This window comes from Leptidea sinapis, chromosome 18 (genome assembly GCF_905404315.1).
Source record: "Leptidea sinapis chromosome 18, ilLepSina1.1, whole genome shotgun sequence".
Lineage (NCBI taxonomy): Eukaryota > Metazoa > Arthropoda > Insecta > Lepidoptera > Pieridae > Leptidea > Leptidea sinapis.
The window spans coordinates 9,169,245-9,191,192 of record NC_066282.1 but is presented as its reverse complement, the minus strand read 5'-3'; the positions used below and the strand labels follow the sequence as shown (position 1 = coordinate 9,191,192).

Below are 21,948 nucleotides of genomic sequence, written 5' to 3'. Positions count from 1 at the left end.
GGGATCCCAACTTACTTTTGCTGTTTTTTGCTTAGCTTTTTAATTTTAGAATTTCGTGCAGAATTAAAACTGCTTAACTTTGATGTGTTGAATACTGGAAGTTGACGAAGAAATCACAATCCATTGTACCTTACGATCGCGTTTTACTTACAATATTTAAAGATTATACTTAATCGAGACCATTAAAATTGAATCTATGGCTAAAACAAATTGAAATTTCCACAAACAAGAGAAAATATAATAAATGAAATATTAAAATATGTTAACCAACCCACGCATTAACATAAAGAAAAGTTGACAGACATAATTACTCCAATATTTGTTACTTGATTTCTTGATTGATGTTGTCAAAGGAAAGTAAGAATTCTCATTTGAATCAGCGAAACAAATATACAAAAGAATTTTCTTTAACTTCAAAATAAATCAATTTTCTGCCTGTGAAAGCTCAAATATTCTCAACGTTTTAAGCTCTTACATTAATGAAAACAAGTAAACAAAAGAATACGATTATTTAATAATTGATTTGAGGTATGATGGAACATAACATAAGTATCAGTCTATTTAATTCATTGCTACTTTTTGGCTGTAATATGTTCTGGTAAGAACGGCATTATCAAAATATATTAGACTAGATGATACCCGCGACTTCGTCCGCATAGAAAAAGGGTTTTTAAAATTAATTAGCAAGTTTGGAATTGAAGATTTTCTCATGTTCTATTCCAGTTCCGGTTCCCGTTTTCGCTCATGTTCCCAACATGTTATATGAATCTTTTTTCGAGGAAGATTGCTATAGCATCTTTCATGACACACTCGGCTCCCTTATCATGTAATAAATACCTTGAGCGTATGAAATATCTTTTATATTCCATTATTTGGTTACTAGCGCCTACAGGCAGTCCGGAAGGCGTTATTTGTGTGCCCAGCGGGTCTACTTCACTACGGGTGTCATGGCGGCCGCCGTTAGAGGACGACCGGGGCGGGGTCATCACGCACTACACCTTACAGTATACTCGGAGAGATGTTGATCCATTGATGCCTTTACAAGATGCACATTTAAGAGTCCAGGTACCAATTATAGTAAATCAAATCAAAAATATTTTATTTCGTAGGTAAATTGCATTACACTTGAAATATGTCATTTTTTCATACACCTCGTTCGGAATGCAGATTTCAGAAGAACGAGCAAGAAACTCTAAGGTTGCTCTTTTTAAAACAGAATGGTATTACAGGTTCTTATTTTCAATTAAATTTACAAATCATTGCAATTATAATATATGCATAGTGATGCAACAAAATACACAAACATCAATTACTAAATGCCTTACTCGTGGTAAGTCAAAAAAATATAAATTAATAAGTAAAAACATAGTTATAATTATTGAGTACATACTTAAAGTACAATACAGAAGATACATCAATTCACACATACACGTAAATAAATAAAGTCTCGTATATCATAAATCAGTTTTACATCTCCAAAACCACCATGTAGTAAATGTCATACAAACCCCATAGAGCCATTAAAATTTAAATATTAAAAAGGGCACAAATTAAATTTAGTTTGGTTATTTAAAATATAAACGCTTCCCCATTTTATAAATATTTTTTCCTCAAGGTTTGAGGAAAATTTTTGAAAAATTTCCAAGATTGGGCGACTGTGAAGTAGCTAGCTTGTTGTCACTATCCTTGGTCTTCAGTGACACTTTTGTCAATGTTCCAATTTATTTTAACTACTGCTGCGCGCTAGTGATAATTTTATTGACGTTGACAATCATTCAGAAAAAAAGCCCAGCCAAGCCGTAGAAATTGCTTTATATAATAAAGCTGCAGTAGGTATTAAATACACGAATAATTTTAATACAGGGAGAAGAAACAACGATAGCACGGCTAACACCGTTTGCGGAGTATGAGATAAGGGTGCGTGCACACAATGCAGCTGGCGATGGACCAATGGCGGCACCACAAATTTGTAGAACCGATGAAGATGGTGAGTTTTTATGCAGTATTAATAGTAGTACTTGAAATGAAATGAAAAGCGATGAAACTGAACGGGAAAACGATCTGATGTTGAGTGGCTTTATGCGTCCACAACAGTGATAATGACAACAGTGAAATTACTTCACCCTAGTCACATCGCACTGTGATATTGTCACATTGCCAACTACATCTTTTAATCTAGAACTTAAACAGAAAGATGAAATGTTTCATTTTTTTTCTGATTTGGTCATAAAACGTCAGAGCAGTATTGCCGATAGTGCCCGTCGGTTCGCACTATTGGTAACTTGATCGTTTTTTGTTAGTGATGATTATTTAAACATTTGCTTGTATTTCGGAAATATTTTTGCCCCATATTTGTACTTAAATTTAAAGTATAAAATATGTGAGAGTCCTGTTTACTTATCAGTAAATAATATTATCATAAATCCATTTATTAACTTATTATTAGTTTATGAGTCAATCGCGACAGAATGGCTGATTACATCTCAATTGAATTTGCCACAAAGATAGATTATAGTCAGGAATAGCCCGTAGGTTCTTTTTTAAAGAGGGGGGAAACGTGCAAGTTTCAAGTCATGTGAAGTATTAAGGCAATCCCCCATTATCATCCCGCAACACCAAGGGCCAAGAGATGCGTTATCGGCCTTTAAACTGGGAATATACACTAAGCTTAAAGGTATTTAAATCATATCGGTTCGTGAAAACCTCAGCCGGTGATTGATTCGACAAAGTGGTTGTGAAAGGCAAACAGTTCCTCATTAAAGTATACGATATGTGTTTGTTTTTCACTGGGCAAGTCAATATGACATTGTGGTTGGCATATTAAAGTTTCCACACGAACGACCTTGCGCTCAACATATATATATATAGTGAAAATGGTCATTGTTTGAGGCTGTTTATCGCCTAAACCACTGATCGTATCGATATGAAACTACCACCATTCAATGCGAAATTTATCTAAGATGGTTTATTCTTTATTGTATTTGTATTTCCTTTTAAAATTCGCCCAGCGAAGCGGGCGGGGACGGCTAGTTATATTATGATTTACAAACCGATATAACTTATCCTTGACGTAAGGAGGGAGAGTATTCCCTTGCTATTAAGTGAGCTCTGTCTGTGGCTGATAATGACATACTGCCATTAGTTCCAAGTGCACCAGGAGGCATCAAGCTGATAGCTCTGAGCGAGAGATCTCTACGTGCATCCTGGCTACCACCCGTTGAACCCAACGGGAAGCTTACACACTACTCCCTCTATATTAAGGATTTATCTGGGTGAGTGAGAAGTTACAATCAAACTATGCAATATTAATAAATAGGTCTCATACTTTGCCAGGCCTCATTTAATTTATGTTTTTTATTTATTTTAAAACCGGTTACAAAAATCATCTCATAATATTTTATTCGAGTTGACTTTTTGGAGAAATATTGAACTAATTTATTTTCACAAAATGCCGTATTCTTTATTTAAACTTAAAAAAAATAAGAAAATTTTTTATCTACAAAACATCTCCGTCCTCGTTTTCATTTAAGTCTCAATTTAGATTTTTCTCTTGTAGATCTTTTCATTCATCATTATAGTTATATAATATTATTGAAAAAAAAAAACAGAAATGAGAGTAGTTTTCCAAATGGGGCTGGATCTGCACCCTATAGTTATGTTTCGCATTGATTACCTCGGTACTGGAAATTGCTTGAAATTTATTAGAGAGAACAGAGGTATGGAGAGAATTGTCAAAGAGCGGTAATGCGACAATTTTGTTTTATTTGCTAACGCGCAAACTTGAGTCTTCTAGGGCTCACACAGAACATTGAAGGTTCATTTTTCCGTATTTTGTGGTCTTCTCAAAAGAGGCCTATAGATGATACAAATATAGTATTTCCTAATACTACTTTGTGATCTTTGCACCTTCGATACGCTTTATAATTAGTATAATCAAGTCCAACAATAATTGTAACATATTAATAAATAATTACAGTCTATTATCACCCATAAATGCAAACAGCATTCCTCGTCTCTTAAAAATATCAATATAGCTTAACTTCAATAAAAATAATACTAAAAATTTTGTCAGTAGAAACTATGCTTAGTCTGGATTCCTGCATGCATTTATATTTTATGACGCTAAAACGTAAACGTATTACAATTAGTATTTCGTATTTATTTATTGAAGTCTCGGCAAAAAAAGATTGTGTTTGAACTGTGGTTTTACAGTAGATTTTTGCGTAAAAGTTACATTTTTATTATTATTTTAGTTAACCCGACGTTTCAAGACGTTTCTAGATCTCGTTTTCAGGGGGACTGCAGATAAAATGAGGCAAAGATGGTATAGAGAGGATGTTTAATCACTTAAAAAGGATTTATTTAAATTTATTTGAAGCGTTTATGTTCGGAGTGTCGTATGAAAGGGCATTGGCACAAGCTCAAACAGATTATTAATTATTTTTATAATCCATACCTCTCGATTTATGACGAAAAATTGAAAATTAACTTTAACACTATCTGGAATTACTTTTTGCTTTAATGCAGGCCTGGAATTTGTCGAATCTATGGATTTACGCATTTTTTTACATGGAAAATTTCGTTAATGCTTGTTATAGACTTATTAAGCGATCCGATGTCGGCTTGACATTAAGTGATATATATCATTGGAACACCACGAGGCACAACAGTCACAGCTACCAACAAAATATATACAGCTCTATAGAAAGTAACTCATCTGGTGTCCGTTTAGTTGCGCAACGAACTTGGTGGCGTGACCAGCTCGGACGCGTCATGACTCTGTTGTCTAGTTTAGTTTTTTTAATGAAAATAAAGGGACGAGACGAGCAGCACGTTCAGCTCAGGATTCTTGAAAAACCCAAAAATTCTAATTCTGAGCGACAGTACAATTGCGCTCGTCATCTTGGGACGTAAGATGTTAAGTCTCATTTGCCCAGTAATTTCACTAGCTACGGCGCCCTTTAGACCGAGATACAGTAATGTTTACACATTAATTCTTCACGGCAGAAATAGACGCCGTTGAGGTACCCATAATCTAGCCGGCATCCAGTGCAAAGAAGCCTCCCACTGGTCAGTCGCGCCTCCGCGGTGTCCCGGTGTCTTCTAAAACGGATCAAAATTTGTCAACGTAATCCGTAAAACATAAAAATTTATAAATTTTTTAATTGTTTCAATATTTATAACCCACACTAGTTATAAATTTTGCAAAGGTTATTCTCTCCTTCTACATTTAGGTCTCAAGAAGCGAACATCACGAGAGTGAGCGCTTGCACAGAAAATGAGGGCGTATCTATAGAGTGTATGAAGACTTTGCGTGGTCTGCGAACAGGTCGGACTTATGAAGCCTGGGTCAGAGCATCTACTAACGCTGGTGAAGGGCCTACGTCGACCGTTGTCGCTTGTCAAACAACTGCGTTAGGTAAGTCCTTGCATTACTCCTAAGCTTCAGCAAAATAAATACTTTCACTCTTGCCTACACCTGTATCCACATTTGCTGTTTTAATTTGTGCAGTTTCTCTTAACATTTTATTATGTTTTTAAAGTGATAACCCTCACTTCTGGCATTCGCACACAAATAAAATTTGAAAACAAAATTTTTATGAACGATGCGGCCGACGATCGATGCACGATTAATCCCAGAAGTGTGGGTTATCACTTTAAAAACATAATAAATTGTTTAGATTAGCAAGAGCAACATCTCAAGTCAATTTCCTAATATGCAAACATAGGAGTTGAGCAGGTTATCACCACGGACTAGTAAAAAAAGAAGGACTCGCCGTGATATTAGCAAGTGAAGCACCGTTATGCTAGTGTGTGTGCGGTTACGTGGGATACTAGTTACACATTTTTTCTCCCTTAAAAAATCATATAAAGCCACAAATACTTATATAATATCGTTTTTACACTTTTTCACAACGCACGACGGCATTTTTAAAATATTTTATTGAGACGCAAACTAATCTGTCACAGACGATGACAATTCTCATAATGGCTGCCTATCGGCCTGTAGTTGCTTGTTTTGGTGCTACACTGTTATGTAAGGTGACACGTAGTCCTTATTTTTTTTTACTAGTTCGTGGTTGTCACCTGTAAAGTAGATCCTATTGATGAAGCCACAACCTGAGAGTTGAACAAAGCATACAAGATTTGATTGTTTTCAAATTTTATCAGTTTCTCTTAGACGACCAAAGCGAACCCTAAAAATATCTTAGGGTATTTTTTATCAAATAGGAGGAATAAGGTTCGGGTCTACCTGATGGTAAGTCATCACTGTAGCCAACATTATCTTCTAACATCAGAGGAAACATACAAGAGATTTTAGCCGGGGTTTTAGGTAACTGTATGTATGTGCTTGAAATGTGTGTGAAAATTTCTATAGCGTTGAAAATTTTTGCGTGTTCGATTTTTTCTTGGGATGGGTATAAAATATTAAACTCACGTCAGGACACATGACCTGATCGAAAATTCGTCAGAGAGTCGTCGAAATTATGGATAAAAGTAACAGTTCTGAAGTGTTAAATTTATTTATATTACTACTATTATGCAATATAAATTGTCATTTTCTTTAACCACATAAATATTAATACTTTTATACTGATGAATGAACAGACTTAACATCTAGTCTCAAACTGATGAGGTGCAGCTAAGAATTTTGGGTGTTTCAATAATTCTGAGCGGCATCGCATTATATTGGGGCGTATCACTCACCATCAAATGAATGTCTTGCTCCTGTCGTTATTTTGTCTCATAAAATAAAATTCCAACAGCAAACAAATTATGTTGCCCCAAACTAGGCATAGCCTGTACTATGGGTGCAAGACAACGATATCTATCTATATATATATAAAAATTAATTGCTGTTCGTTAGTCTCGCTAAAACTCGAGAACGGCTGCACCGATTTGGCTAATTTTGGTCTTGAATTATGGTAGGGTTTCATGTATTCATAGCTCCTGCAAGGATTTCCTCGTTTGGTGGAGTGGCTGTTGGCTCTGCTGGTGGGTCGCTGTCACTACGATGTGTGGTGGGTGGAGTCCCACCACCTTCTAAACGATGGCTTCGAGCAAACAGCCCATTGCACACGAGAGCGCCCTTCCATCTAGATGGCGATGCTTTAGTGATCAGGAGTAAGTAATGATATCTCTTTTCGTAAGTTTATAAATAAATCTAGATTTTATATACATACTTGAAATTATTTTTTTCTTTCCTTTAGGGAACATAATAATATAGTTATTATAATGTTGCCCCAATTTCATTACAATCTAGCCCTAACTTAGACAAATAAGTAATACTACTTTAACTTAAACTGCTAGATAGATTAATCTAAGAATGTGTCCATTATCACATTTCTTAATGTCTCTATTAAGGGGAAGTCACTTTGTTCATGTGTCTTTTATAATCCACTAGCACTACACTAACTCAAAAGGTTTTGAACCAACTTGAAATATATAATTTAGGTCGTACATTATTACATAACAGTTAAAGATACGTCAGTAAGCCCCCTGTTAATTTTGTGTGTGTGTGACCCGTCCCCATCTTTGCACGTCCATTCATAAATATTTTTTTTAATTCTAATTTAAAACACCGAATAAATCCAAATTTATTTTTTAATTATAAGCTTTTATGTAAATATCAACAGGTATCTTTTTCATAAAAATACAATGAAACAGTTTACCGATTACATATTACTTGAACTTACTGACAACGTTTGATATTTCTGTGGGTCTTGAGACGATACGTCGTATAAGTCGACAATTGGGTGGGTCTTATTAGGGGGGGGCGTACGCAGATCGCAATGAACGTACAATCGCATGCGTAAACCGTGTACATATGATATAATTTGCAGGATAAGTCGCTAACCTTCTTCTTTGTCTGGCCCTTTCCCATTTTATTTGGGGTCGGCCCTCCGTACCATTGTCTCCAGGTGGCTGTGGCATAGTGGCGGTGGCATGTTTATTAGGGCTTCTTTAAGGTTCTTATTTATTATAGACATCCATGTGATTCGGGGTCTTCCTCGTCCTCGGGGTTTGGTTTGTGTATCTAGCACTTTTCTGCTCACGTGGTGGTATGGTCGCCTCATAACATGTCCGTACCACCGCAGACGGCTCTCCTGCAGTTTATCTGGGATAGGTCTCACTTTGAAGGTGCCTCTTATGTGTTTGTTTCTGACCTTATCCAGCCTTGTTACACCACCTGCCCACCTGAGCATCTCCATCTCTGCGCAGTGCAATTGATTTTCGTCCTGCTTTTTGGGTAGCCAGCATTCGGCTCCGTATATCATAGCCGGTGCGATTGCTGCTCTGTAAACTCATCCCTTTATGTGTACGGGCATTCGGTATTTATACGATGAGTGATATCAGTGTCTATTGACCCATCTTTACTGATGACTGACGACTATAAGTCGCCGACCCACAGAGGGTAACAGTGTAATATGTGGAAAGGCTCTTATAGTTTTACTACCTATACTACCTATAGTTTTACTCAAGTTCAAATAATATCAGTATCTCTCCTTTCCCAGGTCTCGAACTCTCACACTCCGATAATTATACATGTGTTGCTGAAAACCCACACGGTTCCGACTCCATTACTTGGAGAGTGTTCGTTCTGAAACAGCCGCCACCTCCCGGACTTGCCTTGATTGAAGCTCGGTCTAGAGAGCTCGAGCTGGACCTACGACCAGCTCCTAGGACACCTGGACATGCGATTGCGAAGGCATTTACTCTACATTTTCGTCTTGCTTCACCTGAAGTAAGTAATTAATTAAAACACACATTTCACAAGGCTCTTAATGTAATATCTAATCTCTAAAAGTATATTATAATATTGTATTTTATTTTGAGGGGAGTCCGCACGGAAAACCATAATGGATAAATATCTGGGAAATAAAATTTAAATGCATCTTTACAACAGCAAACCTAAATGTAAAAATAATTTTTTGTGCAGATTTTTAACTTGAATGAATGGGCAGAAAGTATGATATATTATGTTCTAGGATATCTTAGTAGAAAAATAAAAAAAATTGAACCTATCCCAACTTATGGCCGATTTTTATGCTCGCAAGTCATAGAGTAATATTATTAATTAGTAATATTATGGAGAGATACAGTTTTGTTTAATACAATTATATTTTATAATAACAAGTACATTTAAACACATTTTAAATAAAAAAAATGCTATAATGTTTGTATCTAAAACTATAATGAAGGGAGAATGGCGGATCCAATCTGTGAACCCCGGTCCTGTTATTCTGTCGGGGCTCCGTTGCGGCTCAGCGTATCGCGCTTACGCTTCTGCAGGCGGAGCGCCAGGCTCCGAGATCTCTGTGAGGACCTCAGGAGGCCCGCCTGTCGCCCCGCCAGATGCTAGGTGAGACGTAACCACCATATTGCTCATTGGTTACACTAAAAACTTCTATATTACATTTTCACGCAAGAGAGACTAATGAATGTAACTAGGTAATATATACAGTATAAAGTGCCGTTCAGGCACTATCTATAAATAAATTTAAATGTTTTATTAAAAATGGCTGTGTCGTAAATCTTACTACTCTACAACTGAATCTCTAAGCGACCGGACAGCCTGGGACTAGATTCTGATTCTTTATTAAAAACAGTGCAAAAAAGAATGCAGGGAGAGTTTCTTGCGCCGTTTCTTCTCTCTCAGAGCGCGATTTGTTTCTGAAGAGGTGTTAGTGTTTGAACTGACATCAAAAAAATTATAAATGAATCAATTTTGAGAAAATATATGCTGCAAAATGGAATTGAAAAAGATTTAATTAAAATCATTGAAAATCGAATGTTCAGGTGATATGGTCTAGAGAGGATGGATGAAAAATGGTTGTAAGGCCACACATATAAACAAATTTGGATGGCATTTTTGATAAAGTCAAGCTTACCATTATTAATACAGCTTGTATGAAAGGCTTGATGCAATTGGATGAAGAAGTATGGATGCCTATCAAGATCTACCTTCATACACTTGATAAAGGGCAAACACTTTCAGATATTAGAGTAGGACCACAGATCTTATATTAATCTACAGTAGCTAGTAGATATTGTGGACAATCTGATGTGATTATTAATTACCTAGCCAATTACGATAAATTGTAACCGTTACCTGACCAATGAGCATTCAGTATACAATATATATTCCGCTCACCTCAGTTAGTTGACTGAATTATTGACATTCAAATTCAAATATTTAAATTTACAATAGGATATAAAATCACTTATAGAAAGTCAAAAACTTCCACCCATTTCAAAAGGAATGCCTCAGACCTGAGAAGAATGGGCGCAACAAACTCAGTGGGCTTCAAAACATGGTAACAATGTAAAATTGTCTGTAATTGTATGTAATTTTGATGTATTGTAAATTTGTGTCACAGTGTCTGGGATCTTGTTGTAAAAGCATATACAACGCCCCACAAAAGACTTACTAACTCGACTTAGCCGAGTAGTAGGCACTATAAGTGTAAATTTTTTTTCCTGGTGTTAACATTATACGAGTCTAGTTGGTTATGAGGTCAATGATCAAGACTACAATCAAGGGATGTCGATGATCCATTATATCTTATAACAACAATGTAATATCGTATCGTATATCAATAAAGTAATATAATATTCCTTTATGAAGGTGGATAAGAGCGAATTCGAGCCACGCGATATTCGACACGAGCATGTGGTCTGATGCCGGCTGCGGTCCTCTCGCGTTGAAGCTAGAGTGGGCTGGCTCCGGGGTCGCTGGCACAAGGGACGTCCCCGTTGGTGGTGAAGTCGTACTAGGTGGTAAGTTGGCTAAACTTTAAACTGTGCCTAATATCTTAGGAATAATATATAAAATATCACACAATGTGATTGCTAGTCGGGACATCGTGGGGCGAGTTGTTCACTTTTCTAAGGTGCTACTTGTGGTAGCCGATCCTGCCATCAAGAACTCTGCTGATACTGTTGAGTTTAAATTTATGTGTTTCCAAAAATATTTAAATTGAAAGTTAAATATGACTTCACATAGTGATAAAATTTTAACACAATACTTTTTTTAACCTGGTACACTCATCAACAGAATCTAGGTAAACTTTACTCTTAAATTAATCATGTCTTTCTAAGTTATATACGGAAGGAAACCTCTTTAAATCTATTTTCAAAATTTAAAAATATTAGATAAGAAACAAATTAAGAAACAAACAAAAAGAAAGTTTAAAGGAGGACCACCAGCTACTGTTAAATGACCAAACTGTTCTAAGGATGAAGGTATTTGAGGTCAGCGGCTTTTATGGTCTCATTTGCCATTGAGTGGCCAACAGAGATTTTTGGTACTGTTCACTGATAAGTCCTGCTTTGGTTTCAAGAACTCCAGGCAAAATCAGCCATCTACAGCATCCATACCAAGGCGGAATCGTCATGGTGTTTAATTCGATAATTCGTTTCAGTAGATGTACAAGGACTTCCTTATTGTCCTTCACAGAATACAAATGGGCCATTCCTACTTATTCACGATAATGCATCTTCCCATATGGTTTGGCGAGTGTCAGCTTGTATTCGAGATTAGGATTGGCCTGTTTAGCCGCCCGAGCTAAATCTAATTGAATATAACTGGGCAATGTTAAAGCGAAGGCCTTTCAGGGATTTCCCGCCTTTTCCCAACTTTTCAAACGTTTACAAAGAACATGGACAACAAGAAATTGGCAACCTAATTTTAAGTATTTTTAGTATGAACAATCGTTGGTGATGAATTTATTACGATTTTTCTTTTATCGACTTAAATTACTAACTTATAAGAAGAAACATAGTTCCTTTTTATTAATTTTCTGTCGCTATGGATAAAATAACAATGTTGCCTGAAAAAAAAACAATATCGTTTAGTATTATATACTTACTAGCTTTTACTCGCGACTTCGTCCGCGTTGAATAGTTACTTTGGGCATTTTTTTTATCTTTTAGGATACTTTTCAAATAATACACATACAAACTGCTCTTTCCGCTGCTGGCAGCCCTCTTCTAAGATACAGCGCATATCGGTAGGTGCAAGCATTTATATCATGAATATGGATGTTTGTTTCCGAGTCATGGATGTTTAAATGTATTTATCTATGTTTATATGAATTTATGTTTGTTTAAGTAAGTATATTGTATTAAATATGTCATTGTCATGTAACCCATAACACAGGCTATATATGCTTAACTTGGGGCAAGATAATTTGTGTAAAAAGTGTGTCAATATTATAATTGTCAATATTATATCCCTTGTCATTGTGGACAGTCTCTTTAATAGTATTTCCCTGTGAACTTTAATCTCCAATTTCATCCCGATGTAAGTCAAAGTTTCATAAATGCTCGAACAAATGTTTATAAATTATTTCTTATCACGTGCCTAAAAGCAAAGTTTCATTATCTATATTTTATCTTCGATAATGACGAATTTCCATACAAACTGCCATCCCCTATTTCAACCCCTCAATTTATTTTTTTGCAATAAAGGGTAGCCTTTGTATGTCTTTTTTCAAGCTCTAGTCTATCTCTGTAGTAAATTTTATCAAAATCGGTTTGGTGGTTTAGGCGTGAAAGGGTAACAAACAAACTTACATTCACATTTATAATATTAGTAGAGATAATTGAAGGCTATGAAATACCAAATAAAATACCTGTAATTATTTCTTCATTTTACTTCACCAACAAAATCTTCATATTTTCATGATTATAGATTCATTTACTGTATCCAATAAATTTAAAGTTTTTATAGACTTATTTACTTTTTTATGATTACGTATAATCGAAATATCTGAGAATACACATTCACACACATCATTCATCACAACATTCTTCACAATAGTGGCTACGTTACTACGCATGTGCATTAATATTTTATTGTAAAATGTTATAATATAGGATTTATACTGATATTTATATGTAAGGTCTATCTCCGGGGTCCCGGTACCGCATAGCAGCCCGCGCGTCGAACGAAGCCGGTTGGACCCGCGAAGTCTACGAATTCACCACGACCGCTCCTGAGGATTATGCTCAAGAAGTAGATGCTCCATTCCCGGCCACAGCTGGAGAACTTGCTCTGTTGCTAGCATTGTGCGCTGCTCTATCTGTGGCGGCGCTAACTATACTTGCTATTCTGCTAAGGAGAAAAAGGTGAGTTTTAAGGTCCCAAAACACAGGACTCTACTAAAACCATACTCTAAATAGGATAGGACTTTTAATAGGACTCATGTTAGGATTAAATTGAGAGATCCAACTCGCCTTTTGATGCCATACTATAGAACAGCGCTTCATCAAAATAACGCAAGTGTTATGTGTATTAGGTTCTTTAACCACCTTCCAAAGAATATTAGAAAGATACCTAAAACAATAATGCATAAAAAATTAAAATTATGGCTACTAAATAAGTGCTTCTATAGTATAATTTCTATAGCCAAAAATAATAGTATATAAATGTTATTTTTTGAGAGGTACCTACACACAAATGTTTATTTTTTATTATATTATTGAATTAAAGCAATGTAATGTGTATTAATGACGTTTAAATATAAAAATTACAATATTGACATTCAAATATTTGTATGCCGGTATATTGGCGAATTGTTAAGAACTATGTTACCACGATTCATACAAATAAATCATATCATTTCATTTCATTAAAAAAAGTGTGTGTGTACTTATGTATGCGCACGAAGTTATACTTCTTTGGCCTAACAAAGCAAAAATCATTAAAATGATTTATTCCTCGTGCTATTCTACGTTTTTAGAAATAACAATTTTGTAATAATCTTGCAAAGATGTCTTTGACAGCTAATTATTAAATACTGAATACGGCTGTATTAGCTTGAACCCTTTGCCTGTCCTAAATAAAAAATAAAATAAAAATAAAATAACAAATGACGCAAACGTCAGAAAATTTTAGGAACCAAATTCACCCTGTTACTTTTGTGTTACAGTGATGCGCGCGCATCTTGAAATTCCACTCTCATCATTTTTTCAGAACGCGCCTAAAGAAGTATAACTTCAAAAATTTTCTTATTCGTTAAACTCTTTAAATAAGTAAATCTAATACAAAAATACGACTATTTATTTCTGTTTTATTTCTATATAAATCGAATGACGATTTCAAGTTACTATCTAAAATCGACATATGTAATGTAATTAAATAATATACATGCATAAGACATAGTATTTAAACATTTTTAAAGGATTAAACGCGTGTAATTGTAACTGTTTTAGATTTTTGAGTTAATGTTACCTTTTAATTTTAGTTAACCACACGTTTCAAGACCTTTCTAGATCTCGTTTTCAGGGGAAATGCAGATAATGATTTCATCTGCAGTCCCCCTAATAAAAATGAAACTTTTACGCAAAAATCTAATGTAAAAAACACCGTTACAATTACACGCGTTTTAATCCCTTAAAAGTGTTTTATTTCCATGCAACGTTTTATATAAAAGACGTTTAAAAAATAAAATTATTATTCGTTTTCATACGAGAAAGTAAAATGAAAACAAAAACTTTTTTGCACACTGTACATTGCACAAACGACATTTGAGCCAGAACGTCTACTAGCAAAATCGATAACGATATATTGGGAACGATACGATAATACCTACCCTACTCTAACAAATGTTCGTATTCCATATTGTTTATCGTAACAACATCGTAACCATAAATTAATAATTTGATTTTTTTACGATGTTAGAGTGAATGAATTATGCGCAAACTATGTCTAATCTGTGCTATGTCGCTGCTAAGTGTCACAAGTCAAAACATAGCTTAGGCGCTTAGAACCATGCCAGACTCTGCATCAGCAATTTGCATCATTTACACAAAATGTAAATATTCAAAAATTATGTAATGAATATAATAGGACCATTTTAAAATTGAAAAAATATTACAAAACTTGCGGATAATAAAATTTAAAAAAAAGTAACTCAACCCTTCTCGTCGACCTCCTATTTCTCAGGCGGCCATTTGCAATACTTTCTACGCAGAAACGATCAACAAAATAACTTAAATTACTTGGTAGTAAATAAATCCTGTTGAATAGTAAATCACATATAATTATTTTAATTTTATTTATTAAGTATGTAAATTGTATGGTAAATATATCTATACAACTTGAAACGATAATAGCAACGACAGCCTAGAAGGTGTCGTTGAGATTATCGTAAGTGACGTTTGATTGTTTGTCGAATTCGAATATTCGTCTCTGACATTTACAACTAAGAGTAGGGCTAGACCGATAATATCGAAAAATGTTTCGTTCGTTCAATGATCGTTTCGACATTGAATACGATGTAACTAAGAGTAGGATTCGACACGACTAATGCCACGATATATTGAATATCGATTTTAGGAGTAGGCCCCCAGGTGTCATGTTGATTCGCCTGTTTAGTATGAACAATCACTGTTGATGCGTTACTAATGCTAGAAGGGGCAACACTGATAATACAAAGTACTCTTAGTAGAGCACTCTTGATCATCATCTTCAGCCTCTACTTGTTTTAGATATTGTAACCACTCACGTCATGTCCGTGCGATATATTTTACTCCTTATAGAAAAGACGCTCTGCGGACTATAGGTAGCAATTAAAAAGTATTATTTTGTAATTTATATCGCAAATTGGTGCAGGGAAGTTCGCTGTTGAAACAGTCACGGGGCGGTCTGACTGAAATATTTAGTGTATTTGTTCAGACTGCTCAATTATACAAAGCATTCACTCAATGAATATTTTAATCGTATCGGCATTGATACCGTTATGGTACGTAGATTAGCCATTAATATATTAAATCAAGTAGATACATGTAAAACAACAAGCAATTAAACTGATATCAAAGAGCATCTTTGATGCAGTTTTGCTGTTAATATTGACAGACGTACTCTGACCTATTAATATGCCAATCAGTGCCCTTTCTTCCGAGCACTAAAATTCCCTTCCCCAGTTTTTATTTCTGGTCATTATCACCACAATTTGGCTGCGTCAATAAATTTTATCTAAGCCAAAAAGGTAATTGTAAAAAGTTTTAATCCGGCTTTATAAAATATACGCATAACATTTCAATTATTAAATTTATTGGTACTAAAAGTTGCTCATGAAATCAATTTAATACTTATCTCCACTTCAATATTGACTAATTAATAAAAACTCTCAGAGATGTTGAAATAAAAGTAGAACTTAATTAAATTATTTATCTTGCAGCGTCCTTTTTGTTCTTGTATAAAGTGAGTCAATTGATTTGTTTATCTTAATTAAAATGATTAAGCTGTGACTTTATTACACTGGGGCTTTTAATGAAATGAAATAAGGCCTGCAAATGACGAGGAGTTGACACGAGACCCTGTCAGCGATTCAACTTGATTTGGCCGACCCTTTTCACCTGCCTCACCTCTTTTGCTATTCGTAAAAATTCCTCTTAGCACACAATATTCGCTGTAATCGAGAATTTCATTTAGCTTCCATCGTTTCCTTGTGGAATATTTTTACAGGATAGTTTTTTGAGAAGGGCGGTGATGGCCAAGCCGGAAACTAGTGTATTAGAGAAAAGTCGTGAAAACAGTCATGCCCTCAAGTTTTAAGAAAACAATAATTGCATATTTAGTTTTTTAAAATTTCTTGATCTTTTGACGGAAATCGACCCGAACGATTTTTCAAAAAAAATTACAATCTGTATTATTGGACCAATGGATTTTGTATACTAAAAATCTTTGCTTATTCCAAACCTCAAACATGACTAATTAGAACCACAGTGCCTACCTACTAGAAAATCAATGCACGCCGCTGATAGCTACCAATCGCAATCCAATAGTAAGGTTTAATAATTTATATCTTATAATTACCATAAAGTGTGCCAACATCATATTATACTAAAGTCGTAGCAATCACATGTCTTACTGCACACCAATTCCTGATTTACTTCACATCATTACGATAGGTATAAGGTAAACGTTAGGTAACGCAAGCTGATTGTATTAAGCGTTCGAACGATAATAGTGCAAAGGATAACTATAACGGCCTTACAAATAAACTTGGTGTATGACCGCGTGCGTAGGAAAACATATGATATTATTAAAATTGCAAATCAGTTATGGCTAAACAATAGGCCGACGTACCTGAGATTCCGAGGCACAATGGTCTGCAGCTGGGGGCCCCCTCTAATCCTCTAGGAACTCCTGGTGCTAAGGTGCGTGTTACTTCCTCTCGGCGTGTGTAGGAAAAGGATCTACGCGTTGCGTTACACCGAGAACTTAATACGAGGTGATTAGGCCGTTGACCACTGAATAAGTATCAATTTACTATTATAATACGCAAATTGCCGGGAGAAACTTGTGTCTTCTATCGAGTCCTCTCTTGAGAAGGTCGCGGAATGGGGAAAATTGAACCTTGTCCAATTTAACCCCCAGAAGACTCAAGTTTGCGCTTTTACCACTAAAAAAACCCCATTTGTCGTATCACCGCTCTTCGATAACACTTTCCTCAAAGCCTCGCCTAGTATCGGAATACTGGATCTCAATATCTTGGAAGGCAAAGCCAAATTGACTTCAAAGAAACTGGGCGTCATTAATAGAGCACGGCAATACTTCAAGCCGGCCCACATACTAGCGCTCTACAAAGCGCATGTCCGGCCACACATGGAGTATTGCTGTCGTCTCTGGTCTGGCGCACCCCAGTATCAGCTCGATACATTTGACCGCGTGCAACGCAGAGCAGCTCGAATTGTCGGGGTCCCAGTGCTCTGTGAACGGCTGGATCACTTGGCGTTGCGTAGAGACGCCGCTTCATTGTGTGTCTTCTACCGCATTTATCACGGGGAGTGTTCCGAAGAGCTGTTTAACCTGATTCCTGCCGCCGAATTCCACCTTCGCACGACACGCCACAAGTTAGGATATCATTCTTACCATCTGGATGTGTGGCGGTCCTCCACAGTGCGGTTTTCAAGGAGCTTTCTTCCACGTACTACAAAGCTGTGGAATGACCTTCAAAAAAAGCGCGTACACCTTCCTTAAAGGCCGGCAACGCTCCTGTGATTCCTCTGGTGTTGCAAGAGATTGTGGGCGGCGGTGATCACTTAACAACAGGTCACCCGTACGCTCGTTTGTCCTCCTATACCATAAAAAAAATGCAGAACGCAATATTGCCTATATTGCGTTATGCGATTTGCGAACGAACTGTTTGCTTGGTTACAATTTTGTTACAGACCGGCGCAAGAGACAACTGTCATTAGATTAGCCTCTCAGATGACAATGCGTCTGTTGTCTATGGTATCTCTCTTCATTATTTGCTTTCTACAGGAAACCGTCTGGACTATAATAAAGTTATACCTGAGAATAAACCATTAGACATCTTGCTCACACTCAGTTTATTCGGGCGTTATATTTCCCGCGCTTATTTGCAAGGCTGCTTGACATTCGGTAAACTTCAGAATTACCATTGTTGACAGTGTTGTCAGTAATAGTAATTTTTTTTCATTACTCATACTCGGAAAGTAATGTTGTTTTGATCTGATGATTGGGTGGATAAGTGACTGCTTGCCTCCATAGAGAGGGAAATAGTCATACAAATTACTTGCCACCTAAGGGCCGGAATGAACTTTAAAAATAGAACTGTTCATAGTAGTTTTATGTAAAGAAGAACTAATAAAAAAAATCTGCGGCCATGTGACTTTCTAAACAGCCAGTGTGAACTTAGCGCAATCTTCTTTGAGCGGAATAAACCGCAACAATTACGTGGTAAGCTCCATATTTGAAATTTAAAAAGTCGACATAAATTGGCGGGATACTACTTAAACTGTGCTTAGATAAACAACTAAGTAGTTTTATTTTCCTCATATTTGAAATGATTTTTTTTTCATATTCTTGGTTTATTCTTAGTTATTAGTTATAACTTAGTTATTCTTAGTTATAACTTTATATTTAGTTTATTTGTGAAACCGTAAATATTTATTACTAGCTGACCCAGCAAACGTTGTATTGCCGATATTAAAATCGCGATACAAAAATAACTGTTGATCTTAGATGGGTGAAAATTTGAAGATGTATTTATTTTTTAATGCTGACTCATAATCAATTAAATTTAAAAGAAATGTCAGAAAAAATAAAAAAAAAAATCGTGTGGACCACCCTTAACATTTAGGGGTATGAAAAATAGATGTTGGCCGATTATCAGACCTACTCAATATGCTCACAAAATTTCATGAGAATCGGTCAAGCCGTTTCGGAGGAGTACGGGAACGAACATTGTGACACGAGAATTTTATATATAAGACGAGAATTTTATATATAAGATAATGTGGGTAATGTTATGAGTTTATTTTCTTATGGAAGACGTTTATCCGTCTTCAAGACAAACGTGTTATTTAGTGATCACTCTTTTGGAGCAACAAAGGAATCACAAAATCGTTGTCAGGTCTTAAGTACTTACGCTTTTTTTGAAAATAGTCTTGTCGTGTCATATAGGAAACACTGCGCAAGTAAACTTAATCCTTGGATTGAAATGGAAAGCAATTTGAGAAAATTACCGTTTCATAGCCAGAAAAATGTGCAAACCATTTATCAAGTCAAATCATTTTGTAATTTTAAGATAAAGTACTTATACTTAGTAGCTGTCATTTCTCAAAACTTACGCTGCGAGAGATTTCTCTCAACGTTGAATTACTTACAATCTGTTACGCAGACGGACTGTCGGTTGTATTAACGTTTTCTTTGTTTTCAGATTCTTATTATTAATTGATTTATATTAATATTTACTGATTTCCGATATGATATTGACTAGGTATTGTGAGAGCGATTCAGTATACAGGGTAACCAACCCGGTTACGCGATAGTGCTGTGTGGTTGACGCAGCGGCTAGCCGGCCCGGTTGGCTATATCTATTAGGACGCATTAGTTATTGATGCGGTTGGAAGTTTAGATTTGCAAGTCTTTATACATCGTCATAGATATAGCCAACTGAACTGGCTAACTAACGGTAACTCGGGTTTAATAATTGAGGCGTCTGATCCGTATAGGGTCACAATGAAAACAAGTGCAAAACACTCAATTTCTGTACTGACTCTCACTTTGCGTCTATCCAGGTCACTAAACAGGTGCTCCAAAAATTCGTGATCTAAATACTTTAGGGAATACGGGCCGTTGAATCATTCCACGTATAGAAATAGATTGGAAAAATTATGTTTAAATTGGCGATCGAATATTGCGGTTGGTGAGTGGAATTTGGGCATTGGCTGTCATTTAACTAATTCATCATATTCTATCGTTCCCTAGTCTGCGTGACTAGTAAAATTGTATCATAAATGGATTGTATTTCTCGTCCACAGAACACTGATAGTTATGATTTGACATAATTATTCATTTAGAAAAATCAACAGCTATTAGCTATCTTATATGTCCATTTACATAACTGTGACCTGTACAAATGTGTGTGACTGTGACCTGTGAACTGAACAGGCTGTTCCATATGTTTTACAGCAAATTTGGTGCGCGAGCGTCCAGAGAACTAATTTTGACGTATAATACAAATGACTGCGAGGGAACGTACAATACTCTGAAGTATTTTTGCATTTTGCATTAATTTCGTTCGTTTTCCGTGTTATTTATACTTCAAGAATCAACGTCATAAAGTACACATTTTTTTTTGTAAATAGTTTCCCACTATCTATCGATGTTTACTGAGGTTGTCATCACTAGTTTTAGTACAGCAAACTCTCTCGCTTTATGGCCAACAACGCCAAAATAGCGAATATCAAACAGGCACAAAAACATTTTGACAGCCGCCAGTCGAGTTGTTTAAAGTAGAGGTCAGTGACTGTGAGCCAATAATAGGGTAGTACCCTTAGTTACAGAATAATATAATTCGATACTACAGTATACATTTAAAATATAATGCACAATCCCTACCAATATTATAAATGTGAATGTAAGTTTGTTTGTTAAGCTTTTACGCCTAAACCACTCGACCATTTCGATGAAATTTAATACAAAGATAGAATAGAGCTTTAAAAAGGACAAAGGCTACCTTTTCTTGCGATAAAAAATGGAGGGGTTGAAATAGGGGATGAAAGTTTGTATGGAAGTTCGTCATTATCAGAGATGACTCGGATACCTGCTGTATCTTAGAAAAGAGCAGTTTGTGTGTATATTATTGGCAAAGTATCCTAACAAATAAACAATGCTGCCCATAGTAATTATCCCACGCGGACGAAATCGCGGGTAAAAGCTATCTTAAAATAATTACAGAATTAAAACAGTTAACACACAAGTGAAGTTTCAAAGTATCATTACTCAGTTCTATTTATATAGTACCTTAACTTGCTTCTCGATGACACAATGTTAGTCTGAAAAAGATCGAATATATTATCCCTAGATAAATTATTAAAATTATTACTTGCTCGCCAAAGGAATGTGTTTTGTCGATAGTTGGTAGGTACTAGTAAGAGGAAGATATAAAAGTGGGTAAAATAACTATATATATATATGGTAAGATAACCGTATAGACCGTATAAATGATTTAGATAAGGAGGTCTCTAAAGTTAACAGCTATCAAATCGAATTAAATGATTTAAAGCAAAAAATTAATGAACTATCAGAAGGCACCTTAAGAAACGACCAGTGGGTTCGGCGCTCGAATATTCAGATTAACGGCATCCCACACAAAAAAAGCGAAAACTTAATTCAAATTGTTAAAAGTTTAGCGTCAAAAAGTGGTTACTGCTTAAATCCAGATACGGACATAGATTTCGTGATCAGAGTGGCAATTAAGAATGACTCGGTAGAAAATAAACCCCGCCCAATTATATTAAAAATGCAGGCACGATATAAAAAGGATGACTTTCTTTCATCACTAAGGAAAATAAAAAAATTAAAAGCTTCCGACCTTGGACATACCGGTGTTAATACTCCAATATATGCTAATGATCACCTATCAACCTATAATATAATTGCTGGGTCCGTAACTGTACGAT

General features: G+C 35.6%; 1 protein-coding gene across 1 annotated transcript in view; it reads left to right on the top strand.

Annotated features, from left to right (window-relative positions):
* LOC126969523 (cell adhesion molecule Dscam2-like) overlaps positions 1-21,948 on the top strand; it is a 72,051-nt gene that overhangs the window by 41,202 nt on the left and 8,901 nt on the right. The window contains exons 15-23 of the mRNA XM_050814988.1: positions 884-1,065; positions 1,864-1,987; positions 3,143-3,272; positions 5,235-5,419; positions 6,949-7,125; positions 8,517-8,746; positions 9,204-9,364; positions 10,631-10,782; positions 12,909-13,134. Of these exons, the coding sequence (XP_050670945.1) occupies positions 884-1,065; positions 1,864-1,987; positions 3,143-3,272; positions 5,235-5,419; positions 6,949-7,125; positions 8,517-8,746; positions 9,204-9,364; positions 10,631-10,782; positions 12,909-13,134 (1,567 nt within the window). The remainder of the gene's footprint in view (positions 1-883; positions 1,066-1,863; positions 1,988-3,142; positions 3,273-5,234; positions 5,420-6,948; positions 7,126-8,516; positions 8,747-9,203; positions 9,365-10,630; positions 10,783-12,908; positions 13,135-21,948) is intronic.